The sequence below is a fragment of the Schistocerca nitens genome, chromosome 3 (assembly GCF_023898315.1).
Source record: "Schistocerca nitens isolate TAMUIC-IGC-003100 chromosome 3, iqSchNite1.1, whole genome shotgun sequence".
NCBI lineage: Eukaryota > Metazoa > Arthropoda > Insecta > Orthoptera > Acrididae > Schistocerca > Schistocerca nitens.
In genome coordinates, this window is record NC_064616.1 from 595,750,750 (window position 1) to 595,765,566 (window position 14,817).

Sequence of the window (14,817 nt, forward strand, 5' to 3'; positions counted from 1 at the left end):
AAATCCAAATAGAGGTGTTTTGCAGGATATGCTTCCTGCAACCACCCTAGAAGGAAAACGAAGACAGAGGATGAGATGGTCAGATGAAGTTAATCGACACCTCATGTTCTGTTATTACCAAGCAACAAACCTAGGAACCAACACAACTGGATACAGATCACAAGTATACACAACATTTATTACCAGATACCCAGAATTAAAATTTTTAACAGAACAACGACTAGCTGATCAGATCCGTGTAATAATCAAAAATAACAGGATACCCCAGTCAGAATTAGAAAACATCAAACAACAAGTACAACAAATACTGGAACAAAATAATGTGCATCAGAAGAAGAACAAAATACAGTAATGGACTCAAACATCCCAGAGCAAACAAACAAAGAACAACACGCACCAATTAAACAATCAGAGGAAAACGAAATCTTAAGACAGCCACCAGAACAAGCACAAATAGAACACGAAGTGACACACATGTTAGATATAGAAGAAAAATTTCAGCTGACATATATAGAATACAAAGACACAAATACAGACATAAGACCATTCTTGCATAGACCACCAAATAACCCACAAGTCGAAACAACAATAAAAACTATCAACACAATCATACACAACAAAATAAATGAAAACACAACTATGGAAGAGTTACAACTACTGGTTTATATAGGAGCACTCACTACACTAAATATACACACTAGACAGAGATCAGAACCAACCAACACACAGAAGAAACCCACAAAACCAGCATGGCAACACAGGCTACAGATCAGAATAGAAAAACTGAGAAAAGACATCGGACAGCTAACACAATTTATAAGAAATGAAATCTCGGAAAAAAAACGAAAAAGGTTAGGTAAAATCTCACAACAAGAAGTGACAGAGCAGTTAGACGAAAAGAAGCAGAAATTACAAGCATTAGCCAAACGACTCAGAAGATACAAAAAAAGTGAAAATAGAAGGAAACAAAACCAAACATTCAACACAAACCAAAAGAAATTTTACCAGACAATAGATAACACACACATTAAAATAAACAATCCACCAAACATAACAGACATGGAACACTTCTGGAGCAACATATGGTCTAACCCGGTACAACATAACAGGCATGCACGGTTGATACAAGCAGAAACAGACACATACAAGATGATTCCACAAATGCCTGAAGTGATAATTTTGCAACATGAAGTCACCCAAGCAATTAATTCTACTCACAATTGGAAAGCCGCTGGAAATGATAAAATAGCAAATTTCTGGTTAAAGAAGTTCACCTCAACACATTCACATCTAACTAAATTATTTAACAGTTATATTGCAGACCCATACACATTCCCTGATACACTTACACATGGAATAACTTACCTGAAACCTAAAGAACAAGCAGACACAGCAAACCCAGCTAAATATCGCCCCATAACATGCCTACCAACAATATACAAAATATTAACTTCAGTCATTACACAGAAATTAATGACACATACAACACAGAACAAAATTATAAATGAAGAACAAAAAGGCTGTTGCAAAGGAGCGTGATGATGTAAAGAGCAACTGATAATAGATGCAGAGGTGACATATCAAGCTAAAACTAAACAAATGTCGCTACACTACGAATACATTGATTACCAAAAAGCTTTTGATAGTGTACCGCACTCATGGTTACTACAAATATTGGAAATATACAAAGTAGATCCTCAATTGCTACAGTTCCTAAACATAGTAATGAAAAATTGGAAAACCACACTTAATATCCAAACAAATTCAAATAATATCACATCACAGCCAATACAGATTAAGCGTGGAATATACCAAGGAGACTCATTGTCCTTTCTGGTTCTGCCTTGCTCTGAACCCACTATCCAACATGCTAAATAATACAAATTATGGATACAATATTACTGGAACATACCCACACAAAATCACACATTTGCTATACATGGATGATCTAAAACTACTGGCAGCAACAAATCAACAACTCAACCAATTACTAAAGATAACAGAAGTATTCAGTAATGATATAAATATGGCTTTTGGAACAGACAAATGTAAGAAAAATAGCATAGTCAAGGGAACACACACTAAACAAGAAGATTACATATTGGATAACCACAGCGACTGCATAGAAGCGATGGAAAAAACAGATGCCTATAAATATCTAGGATACAGACAAAAAATAGGAATAGATAATACAAATATTAAAGAAGAACTAAAAGAAAAATATAGACAAAGACTAACAAAAATACTGAAAACAGAATTGACAGCAAGAAACAAGACAAAAGCTATAAATACTTATGCTATACCAATATTGACCTACTCATTTGGAGTAGTGAAATGGAGTAACACAGACCTAGAAGCACTCAATACACTTACACGATCACAATGCCACAAATATAGAATACATCACATACATTCAGCAACAGAAAGATTCACATTAAGCAGAAAGGAAGGAGGAAGGGGATTTATCGATATAAAAAACCTACATTATGGACAGGTAGACAATTTAAGAAAATTCTTTATAGAACGAGCAGAAACTAGCAAAATACACAGAGCAATCATTCATATAAATACATCGGCTACACCACTGCAATTTCATAACCACTTCTACAACCCTTCAGATCACATAACATCAACAGAAATGAAGAAAGTAAATTTGAAAAAGAAAACACTACATGGCAAGCACCCGTATCATCTAACACAGCCACATATGGTCCCTATGCGAAATATATGTTGACACCAGTAGGATCGTTGTACAGTTAGCTTCAAAAGCTGGTTCTCTAAGCTTTCTAAGTAGTGTTCTTTGAAATGAATGTTTTCTTCCTTCCAGGGATTCGCACTTGAAATCCTGAAGCATACCCATAACACTTGCATGCTGAGCTGCCACGGATCCCATACACTCGAGCAATACTCAAGAATAGGTCACACTAGTATCCTAGATGCTGTCTCATGTGCGGATGAAACACACTTTCCTAAAATTCTCCCAATAAACTAAAGTCGACCATTCACAGTCTCAACAACAATCCTCACCTGTTCGTTCCATTTCATGTCGCTTCACAACCTTACACCCAGATATTTAAATGAGTTGACTGTGTCAGGCAGGACACTACTAATGCTGTATCCAAACATTATCGGTTTATTTTTCCTGCTCATCCACATTAATTTAAATTTTTCTACATGTTATGTATGCTGTGTGTTATATTTTGGCCCATTGATTGACATTGTATTACCTTGAGAAACATACATCATTTTGAGATGATCCTTGGATGAATAAATAAATAAATAAATAAATACACTACTGGCCATTAAAATTGCTACACCAAGAAGAAATGCAGATGATAAACGGGTATTCATTGGACAAATATATTATACTAGAACTGACGTGATTACATTTTCACGCAATTTGGGTGCATAGATCCTGAGAAATCAGTACCCAGAACCACCACCTCTGGCCGTAATAACGGCCTTGATACGCCTGGGCATTGAGTCAAACAGAGCTTGAATGGCGTGTACAGGTACAGATGCCCATGCAATTTCACAAGATACTACAGTTCGTCAAGAGTAGTGACTGGCGTATTGTGACGAGCCAGTTGCTGGGCCACCATTGACCAGACATTTTCAATTGGTGAGAGATCTGGAGAATGTGCTGGCCAGGGCAGCAGTCGAACATTTTCTGTATCCACAAAGGCCCGTACACAACCTGCAACATGGGGTCGTGCATTATCCTGCTGAACTGTAGGGTTTCGCAGGGATCGAATGAAGGGTAGAGCCACGGGCTGTAACACATCTGAAATGTAACGTCCATTATTCAAAGTGCCGTCAATGCGAACAAGAGGTGACAGAGACGTGTAACCAGAGGCACCCCATACCATCACGCCAGGTGATACGCCAGTATGGCGATGACGAATACACGCTTTCAATGTGTGTTTACCACGGTGTCGCCAAAGACAGATGCGACCATCATGGTGCTGTAAACAGAACCTGGATTCATCCGAGAAAATGACGTTTTGTTATTCGTGCACCCAGGTTCGTTGTTGAGTACACCATCGCCGTCGCTCCTGTCTGTGATGCAGTGTAAAGGGTATCCGCAGCCATGGTCTCCGAGCTGATAGGCCATGCTGCTGCAAATGTCGTCGAACTGTTCGTGCAGATGGTTGTTGTCTTGCAAACGTCCCCATCTTTTGACTCTGGGATAGAGATGTGGCTGCACGATCCGTTACAGCCATGCGGATAAGATGCCTGTCATATCGACTGCTAGTGGTACGAGGCCATTGAGATCCAGCACATCATTCCGTATTACCCTCCTGAACCCACCGATTACATATTGTGTTAACAGTCAGTGGATCTCGACCAACGCGAGCAGCGATGTCGCAATACGATAAACCGCAATCGCCCACAATCTGACCCTTATCAAAGTCAGAAACGTGATGGTACGCATTTCTCCTCCTTACACGAGGCATCACAACAATGTTTCACCAGGCAACGCCAGTCAACTGCTGTTTGTGTATGAGAAATCGGTTGGAAACTTTCCTCATGCCAGTACGTTGTAGGTGTCGCCACCGGTGCCAACCTTGTGTGAATGCTCTGAAAAGCTAATCATTTGCATATCACAGCATCTTCTTCCTGTCAGTTAAATTTTGCGTCTGTAGCACGTCATCTTCATGGTGTAGCAATTTTAATGGCCAGTAGTGTAAATAGACACATACGCAATTTTTCTTCTTTCTTAATTTGTACAAAAGTTCTGAATTTATACACAAATTTTGCTACTGATGATTATTTGTTTAAGTGTAATTCTTAATCCTATTGCAGATTCAGGCAGCATACATTGGTAAATGTCTTCTCTGGACATTTCAAAAATTACGTGTATTTTTCTGTGACCAAGGAAAGAACATAGAGCCTCCCACTCACATAAGTGACCATGTAATAATACTTTTAGCAGTGTTTGAAACAGGAGTGCCTCTTCAATGGCAGCTGAAACAGGACTGAAACAAACAGTAATGTGTGTGTAGTTGTTGTTCTTTTGGGAACCTATAAGTTGTCCACCTTCTGCTTCAAATAGTTTTAATATCCCTCTTTTTGTCTTTCATTTTGAATTAAATATTTTTGACCTTCAAATAAAAAGAGAAAATACTTGTAGCAAGTTTTCTCTTCCAAGTAGATGCATAGTCCTGAAACAATACAAATGTTCACAGCAACACCAGCAAGTTCCACACCACCAACCTGGAATGCAACAGCAGGTTCCTGTGCAACAGGCGGTAAGGAAAAAATCACTTGTTGTTTCTAAACACCTGACTGCTGAATTGTGGATAGCAATTTTATAAAATGCTTTGAGTTGGATTTAGTAATTTGTCATGTAGTAAAACTTAAGTGATATGCAATATTTTATAGTATATTGACACTTTCTCCAGGAGTTTACAGTTCATGATATGAATAATAGACATCATAACTGTGTTTATTAATGTTACAATACTTACATGCTAAAACTCTATTCTAATCAGCATATCTTCATAGACTGTTTCTTAAAGCATGGCTTCTTTTTCAGAATTATGGTTTAAGTTTGTACAGGATATTAAAAGTGGTACCAAACCACCTTTGAATTGCATATGGTTCTAGACTCATAAGATGCAGTGTGAACATAGATTCAATGCTAGGGGAAAAAACAGCAGAAAGTCAAAACTGTAGAATGTGAGAATTTGTTACAGAATAAGGAGTTATACCTCATTAAATTAAGCAGCAGGTTTGCTATCTTAGAAAATGAAAGTTTCGAAGACATAGAAAAAAAGGGGGAATTTTTTTGCAAACATACCTAGGTATACCAACAGCAAAAAAAATTTTCTAGTATGAGGAACAAAAAAAAGAATTTCAAATGGAACATGGTAGCTATTAAAGAGGAGGACAGAGTTTCAGGCAGACAATAATAGGAGCATGTAAAATATGCAGAAGGAAACAAAATTCTTGTTAGAGAGGAGGATGTAGGAAGGTAAAATGAAGATTTGGGAACAGGAACAGTGGAAAACAGTGAGAGTATAAATAAGACAAAACTGAGTGTTGAATGTTGGGTAGACACTACATTTCATAAGTTGAAATGACAGACGGCACAGTAACTAACAATGTAAGGAAATCTCTGTAAGCTCGTTTTTACTCAGATGGTTGCAGGACCTTGGCTGTTCAGTATAAAATGTCGAATAAAAAACTTCAGCCATCTAAATTTCCAGTTGTTATTTTATTTTAACAACCAGTTTCAGTGCTACATTATGCCATCTTCAGGCACCCTGATTGCCATTTAGGAAGAATCTCACCTCTGCTCCAGTCAAGGTAGGGACCAGCATTCAATGACTGGTATCCATAGATGCCTTCTTAAGGCAGCAATACCTTCAATCATTACTTGCTGATCAAAGGGATTGCTGTGTTAAGAAGAAATCTACGGATACCAGTCACTGAATGCTGGCCTCTATTTTGATTGGACCAGATATGGGAGTCTTCCTACACATCGATCAGGGAGCCTAAAGATGTCTTAACGTAGTGCTGAGACTGGTTGCTAAAAGGAAATAACAACAGGAAATTTGAATGATTGAAGGTGGTTTGATTCGACATTTTACTTAAGGGAATGTTTCTTTTCTTCAAATATTAGTATAGTTTGAGAGATGGCTCAGAAACATAAATAGGCTACATAGTGCCGGACCAGATGTATAAAATCTCTCAAGTTATGAACAGAGAAAATTGTCCACAGATGGTGATAGTCAGTTGAATTCTATAAATGTAGAAACAGATTAATACAAAAGGAATTTGCTAAACCATTTAAAGAAAACTTGCTGAGGAAGAAAATTCCTCAAAACTGGAACAATGTTATAATCTTTCTACTTTACAAGGAAGGACATAAACAGTATACAGAAAACTTGAGATCTATCAAGCTCCTCTTAATCTACCACACATTCAGTAAAATCTTTACCAGTAAAAGAGAAGAAGAAAAAGCACTGAATTTGAAACAAGTGAAGGAAGAAACATGGATTAGAAGTTGATACAACACAGTGGTGTACTTGCAAGTCATAAAAAAAAAATTAAAGAATGGAATAGTGAGTATGAATTGTTCCATTGTGGTGGTGGTGGTGGTGGTGGTGGTGGTGGTGGTGGTGGTGTGATTGTAATTGTAATCTTAATTTTGAAATACAACTCTTGACAGCCTTCAGAATGCACTAGAAACTTCTGCTGTCTGATAATAATCTTGTCGTATCTGCTGTTTGAGCATACAGTCATCTTCCAGTATTTCAGTGGTCTGTGTGGCTGCCATCTTTAGGTGAGAATGATTTTGCTAAGTTTTGCTAGAACTGAGTCCCACTGTGAACAGTGGCTCTTCCACATACTATCTAGAGATGACAGTGCCTATCAGAGAAATCGTCACTGCTGACCCATAAGACAAATGAAAGATACAGTGTCCCAGTGGTCAAAGCTGGCATATAGGGTACAACAGGATTCCACATTTTACTTAAAGGATCACCTTTGTTTCTATGTATAATATTATCTGCCAGTCTAATTTCAATTGATTCCTTAAGATGCGGTCTCAATAGCAAGCTGCAGGAGCAACTGTCTGTGTGTAAATGTACCCATATCGTTCAGGGTAGGAATCAGTTCCAGCAAGATTCCCATGGCAGTATGCCTCAGATAATCAAGATTTATCAAACTGCATTCCCACTTGGAGATGCCAGCCACACGGATGACCGAAATATTTTGTCAAAATGATTGAATGATGTGGCTGCAGACCCAGCAAGAATATTATTGATGGTGTTGTTACAGTTCATATACTTTTGGATATTGGCATATGCACATCATGAACAATACCGTTGGCTTCGCATTCATCTTAAATGTGAGCAGTTGAGAAATATGTGAGTCACTGAACTCTGGACTTGTTTGGCTTTTTTCCTACTTCCAGTGTCTCTTCAATGCAGCCCATATGTAACTCATATTGCATTCACCATTGGTGGGCAGGAATTGTAATGCTATTTTATTTTTTTTCCTGAAGACTTTGATGATTACGGAGTGAATACATACATTAAATTCTTCTTATATAACTCACAGAATGCATATATTTTGTTAACAAACTGTGACTATTGTCACAATCCTTTCATCTAGTGTATCTTTACATTAATGTAGGCGAGAAAGTGTTCGTGATTTATTCGATTGAGGTTTCTTTCCCATCCACTGTGATAACGAACTGCTACTAACAAAATCTGATATATCTGTCAATGGCATCTGACTTAGGGGAATCTGAGCCTTACCATAATTATTCATCTGGTTCAAAGGACACAGTAGTGACTGCTTATGAAGGACAACTAATACACAGAGACAGAATGTTCCGAGATCAAATGTGTGTGCTGGCCTTTCAGTCTTTGATATTTACAACGTGTTTTGTATCTTTTTCTGTCAACATCTCATTCATCTTCCTTTAGAAAGCTGCTAAAGACTGCCATATTCACACATACAGGAACAAAAGTCATGAAGTACCTCTCTCCTTGAAAGTGTTTCTTTAGATCTGCAGTTAGTCACGACTTTTGATAGGCATATTACTTCTGTACAGGTGACAGAATGAGAGTGAACTGACAATGAACTAGAGAGTGCAGAAGGCAAAGCAAAGGTCTTTTCTTACAATTAGTTATAGTTTACAGTATATCCTGTACAACAGTTCAATTTTTTGGATTGTGAGAGACTGGTGCTTCTAAGGTCACCACACAGCAAGGCAACAGCTAGTGTTGTAGTTTCTCCCAAATTGACTTGGAATTCCTTGCTATTATACAGTATAGTAGCAAGAATTTGTGGGCGATTTGGAGGCATACAAGGTGCAAAATTTAGTACACAGAGCTGCTGCCACCCGTGGCAGCAATAGCAGCTCTGATCTGACTGGACATGGGGTGAATTGGGCTCAGGTGACAGAAATGGATATGTCATTCCATGCTGCTTAAACACTATGCCAGAATTCATCAATCATAGTGGCCACTGAGTGATGCTGTGTCCATCTCTCGGCAACCCGTGACCGGACGTTTTCAGTGGATGGGAGATCTGGAGAATGTGCTGGTCAAGGCAACAGTCAAACATCCTCTGTATCAGAGGAGGTCAGGCAACTTGCGATCTTGTTTTATCTTGTACAGGGCTGATGTCATGGAGACCACAAATATTGGGCAAAGTTACCAGTATTAAAACGCACAAAATTTAACAGTTTATGTCCAAATTAACAGTTACGTGAACCAGCAGTGATCGTGTGTGTACCCAAATGCACCACATACCATCTCACCGGGTGCTGTTCTGAGGATGGTGAATGCATTTGTGCAACATTTATTCTCTGCTGCGCCTCTTCATACTGATACGTCCATCATGATGCTCTACGCAGAACCAGGGTTCATCTCAAAAATGATGTAGTGCCGCTCTCATGTCCAGTGCTGTCATTTAGTGCCCCATTGTTGGCATACCACTCTCCGTTGGTGCATGAGGAGAAGCCACAACAGTGGTTGCTGCACTGGTAGTCTGTGGTGCTCGAGATAATGTAATGTCACTCTGTCTCAGTGGGTACTTGTCTTGTTGCAAACAAGGCTAAATCCCTGCAAACCAGGTTATATCTGGACTCAGGATATGCGATGTGGATGTACGATCCTCCATGAGGGAGCAAACGGTGTCTGTTCTGTTGGGTGCTAATTGTGCAGGGCCACTGAGGTCCTGCGTGGCATTGAGTCTGGTCCTCCTGGCCTCTTATACTCGTCTTTGGCGTGACAGTTGTGGGATCTCTGCCATTGCAGGCAACAGTATTACAAACTGTTAAACTGCAGTCTCAGTAGATGGTGATGCTGCCATTGTATGCCTCTGTCACATGCTGGTAGATGTTTCTCCTTCTTACATGATGTATAACAAAATTGACTTGCTAATAACCAACATTCAAATGCATTTTCTGAATGAGAAACCCAATGTGTAATATTTCCTCATACATACTGTCCAGTAACATTAATGTTACCACCTGCCAAGAGCCTGAATAACTGACCACCTTTTGCAATGCGGACCGCTACAAGACGTGCAGGAAACAAGTCGGTGAGGTTTGCGATTCCCCTCCTGTTTTATCCTACTGTGGATAATTGTTTTGCTACTAAAAGTGACTGTGAGGGGCGATCGGATTTGTTTGTAACTGTGGGCAGACAATCGCGTGTAGTACAGTACTCAGCATACAACCAATGTTAGTCACTCTACCAAAATCAGAGTAAGTACTTTACCACATGAAAATAATTATTGCAAAAGGAGCCAAGTAATTACTGTTGTAAAGTCAATGCCATAAAGATATATGCACAACTACTTGTAACCAACTTTGAGAGGACAACATTTACCAGTTTGCTGACTGATATGGATCAGCAACAGTCATAAAACTACCTAGCGAAGATTTCAGCACTGACGTAATCACCAAAACATACATTTGATGATAAAGTACATTAATTATGCAAACATACACTGCAAATATTATTGTAATATAAAAAACTGCTACCACTATGGTGGTAAATTTTGAAAAGTGTACAGCTGTTTGATCTGAACTTAAGCATCTCTTTGACATAATTGCAATTTTCACTAACTACTCAGATATGATCTTTCATGCAATAGATAACCTGTATTGAAACAATTAAACTTTCGAGAACTACAATCAGTTTAGCTTGCACTTTATAGCTTTGAGAGAACAGGTTGTCACATGCAAAAACTCTTGTAAAATTGTGTATGTAGCTTCAATATCCACCTCAGTAGCTACTTTTCTTAACACAAAAATATTCAAGGTACCTTTTGTTGTCTTCATCTGCTACACAGCGTCCTATTCATGGGGCCTGTTCTGGTGATTTTAGCTGGTAAACATCATTCACTTATCGTACGTTGTTTGTATCATGTATTCACCATATATAATCAGTGCTATAACTCGCATTCAACCATCAAATTGATCTGAAAAGTGTTCTTCTATAATTATACAGTTTAGGAAACAATTATTAGTGCACTCAAAGTTTTCAGTAAAATACAGAAATTGTTAGACAACTGATTATTTAAACAAAATCATTTCTAAATAGTCATCTGCATTTAGATCACCCTTTTTTTCTGTAGGTGGCAGCACCTTTTAGCCACTTCAGTTCATTGTTTAGTTCTGTACTTCTGCGCTACATGGCAGATGACTGTGCTAGGCGCTTACTGTCATCTCGCTGCCTGCTATATTTGGGCATCCTCTGATGCCTGGTGAACACTCATGATAAATAAAGTTACGACAAAGATTTATTTGCATGGCCTGGAACTATCTTTTGGATTGTAATGTTACTTGTATTGTTAAAGGTTCTCTAAGGTACTGACAGGTATTAGGAGCCTTGCCAACTCGATGTGGCCTGCTGTGCTAGGTTTCCCAGTTGAAGATCCTTGGCACGAACAGTCCTATTGATGTGGTCCCACAGATTCTCGATTAGGTGTAAATATGGGGAGTTTGGAGGCCAGGTGGTGTCTTTGAACCACACACGTACACTGTGAACTGTGTGATACATTGCATTGTTTTGCTGGTAGATGCCATCATGCCGAGGAAAAGCAAACACCATATAGGGGTGGACATGGTCCTCAAGGATAGATGCATACTTGCAGAATGGTGTGATCGCCTAGGGACAGCCACAAAATGCCTGGACCATTCTGATGAGTGTTGCAGGGTTGCAGACTTTTACATGGTACATGCCAGTGGCTGTATGTCCGATAGCGCACAAAATATGATCCATCTGAAACCAACCTGTCATCAGTCAGTGGACATCTAGTTATGGTACTGGTGTGCAAATTACAGACTTGTCACATATGAACAGTAGTTAACGTGTGTACATGAACCACTTGCCTGCTGTGGAGGCCCACTTGCAGCAGTGTTTGCTGAATAATTTTTGAGGAGACACTGTTGGTAGCTCCTTAGTTCATCTGGGTGGTCAGTTGCTTAACAGTTGCATGTCTGTTCACCCATACACATCTCCACAGCTATCTTTCATCCCTGTCTTTGATGGCCTGTGTTGCAACAGTTCCCTTGGCACCAGTTTGGGATAGCACCATTTCGCCATGCACTGTACACTTTAACCACAGTGGCACGCAAACGGTGTACAAACTTAGCTGTTTCAGGAATGCTTCTACCAATGCGCCAAAAGTCAGTGGTCATGCCCTTACAGATGTCAGATAATTCTCTCCATTTCTGCATTATGATGACTGCACTGTTTTGTGTCCTCCCCCCCCTCCCCCCCCTCGATGCCCTTACAGATGTCAGATAATTCTCTCCATTTCTGCATTATGACGACTGCACTGTTTTGTGTCCTCCCCCCCTCAACACTATATATATACCCTTCATTGCTAGTGCTGCCATCTGTGAGTGCTTACTACACATTGGTATTGAACTTGGGTGGTGGTCAAATTAATGTGACTGGATCATTTTTATACACAGTGTATATCTGGTGTTACTCCTGCCTCTTTTGTGCAGTTGAGCTGAAATGCTAATAATTTGTATACCCAAGCATGTGCTACGTTTCATGCCAATTTGCCATTTGTTGAATGCTGTCTTCACTTGTTGCAATTTTAGTGACTGGCAGTGTAAAATATAAATTTCAAAAGTAGGCTTCTATTGTGTCTGAAACATAAATTTTAGTGTGTAATCAGCACTTCTGTTGTGCCCTAGTGAGGCAATGACTGAGTGATACTCCATGAACAGTGAATAGGAGTATGTTGGCGATTATTAACAGAGACAGGCAAACAAATGAATTGATCAGGGAACTAAGTGGTGTCGAAGAATAATTTTATATGAAATGAAATGGTGTTAAGGAGGACATATGGCCATGTAAATGGCTTGTAGGTGGACCAAGGAAATTCTTTGCTGGATTCCAAGAGATGAGTGCTGATGTAATGGGTGATGGGTAGATGACATTAGGAAACAATGTAGAAGTGATTAGCTGAAGACTGCTATCCTTGTAAAAATCTGGGGGAAGCATCTATCAAACTGTGGATGTGAAAGTATTATTATTATTATTATTATTATTATTATTATTTCTTTCCTTTCTCAGACCTTAGGTCTGGTTCGAAATGAAAGTGACACGGACCTTGATCAACTGTGACTTCCTTTTAACTGTACGGTATATGTTACATTGCGTTTAGGAACTTTCGGGTAATTGAACATGTATCAATAATTACGGATTTCTGTTGTTGTATATATATGTTTGGATGTAGCTGTATTGCGTTGATGTACTGGTGGATATTGTGTGGTATGACTCCTGTAGTTGATAGTATAATTGGTATAATGTCAACTTTATCCTGATGCCACATGTCCTTGACTTCCTCAGCCAGTTGGATGTATTTTTCAATTTTTTCTCCTGTTTTCTTTTGTATATTTGTTGTATTGGGTATGGATATTTCGATTAGTTGTGTTAATTTCTTCTTTTTATTGGTGAGTATGTCAGGTTTGTTATGTGGTGGTGTTTTATCTGTTATAATGGTTCTGTTCCAGTATAATTTGTATTCATAATTCTCCAGTACATTTTGTGGTGCATACTTGTATGTAGGAACGTGTTGTTTTATAAGTTTATGTTGTAAGGCAAGCTGTTGATGAATTATTTTTGCAACATTGTCATGTCTTCTGGGGTATTCTGTATTTGCTAGTATTGTACATCCGCTTGTGATGTGATGTGATTATTATTATTATTATTATTATTATTATTACTATTACTATTATTATATCCTTGTGTGAAGAAAGTGAGTGTACTGGCTGCAGTTGAAATTATAATTTATTTTCTAGCCTGCTTTCATTTTTGCTTTGTTGTATCATTACATTACTTTGTTAATGTTTATCTGCACTAGAGACAAGTGGTACAATGTCATCCACAGAACAAGTGTGGGTCAGACATGTGCAACTAACATTAACTCTTTCTTTGACTTCCTCAACTTAAGGATCAGAAAATTCCCTTTAGGACAGCTGAGAATAGTTTTGGTGCTATGTACTCTCCATGCAGGACACCTGTTTTATTTCTGAATTCTCACTATTGTGATTAAGTCTAGTTGAAGGTGTGGGATTGACATACATTCTTCAGAGTACTAGCAGTGGCTGCTGCTACAGATTTTATTGAAACTGAAATCTGTAACTCCTGAACAAATGTCTAATTCATACTGAATGCCGTGTTCTATAATTTCATTCTCGACTTGTAAGCGATCAATTGAGCTGGATCTGTGCCTAAAGCCAGGTTGTTCGTTTGCTTGATTCATTGACATCTACATGGATACTCTGTGAACCACACTTAAGTGCCTGGCAGAAGGTTCATCGAACCACCTTAACTCTTGAACAGCATGTGGAGAAAACCAATGTCTTTACCTTTCCATGCAAGCTCAGATTTCCCTAATTTCATTATGATGATCATTTCTCCCTATGTAGGTTGGTGTCAACAAAATATTTTCGCATTCAGAGTACAATGTTGGTGAATGAAATTTCGTGAGAAGCTCCCTCTGCAATGAAAAATGGCTTTGTTTTAATGATGTCCACCCCAAGTCCTGTATTATGTCCATGACACTCTTTCCCCACTTTCGTGATAATAGAAAATGTGCTGCCCTTCTTTTAATTTTCTTAATGTACTCCGTTAATCCTACCTCGTAAGGATCCCAAACTGCACTACAGTACTTCTAAAGATGACGGACAAGCATTGTGTAGACAGATTCTTTAGTAGATCTGTTGCATCTGCTAAGTGTTCTACCAATAAAATGCAATCTTTGGTTCACCTTCCCCACATTATTTTCTGTGTGTTCTTTCCAATTTAAGTTGTTCATAATAAT

At 38.7% G+C, this 14,817-nt stretch overlaps 1 protein-coding gene across 5 annotated transcripts in view; it reads left to right on the forward strand.

The window, feature by feature from the left end:
- Nucleotides 1–14,817, forward strand: part of LOC126248514 (uncharacterized) — a 75,458-nt gene that overhangs the window by 22,550 nt on the left and 38,091 nt on the right. For all 5 annotated transcript variants that reach the window (XM_049949561.1, XM_049949562.1, XM_049949565.1 and 2 more), the window contains exon 2: nucleotides 5,190–5,252. In XM_049949561.1, coding sequence (XP_049805518.1) covers nucleotides 5,190–5,252 — 63 coding nt within the window. The remainder of the gene's footprint in view (nucleotides 1–5,189; nucleotides 5,253–14,817) is intronic.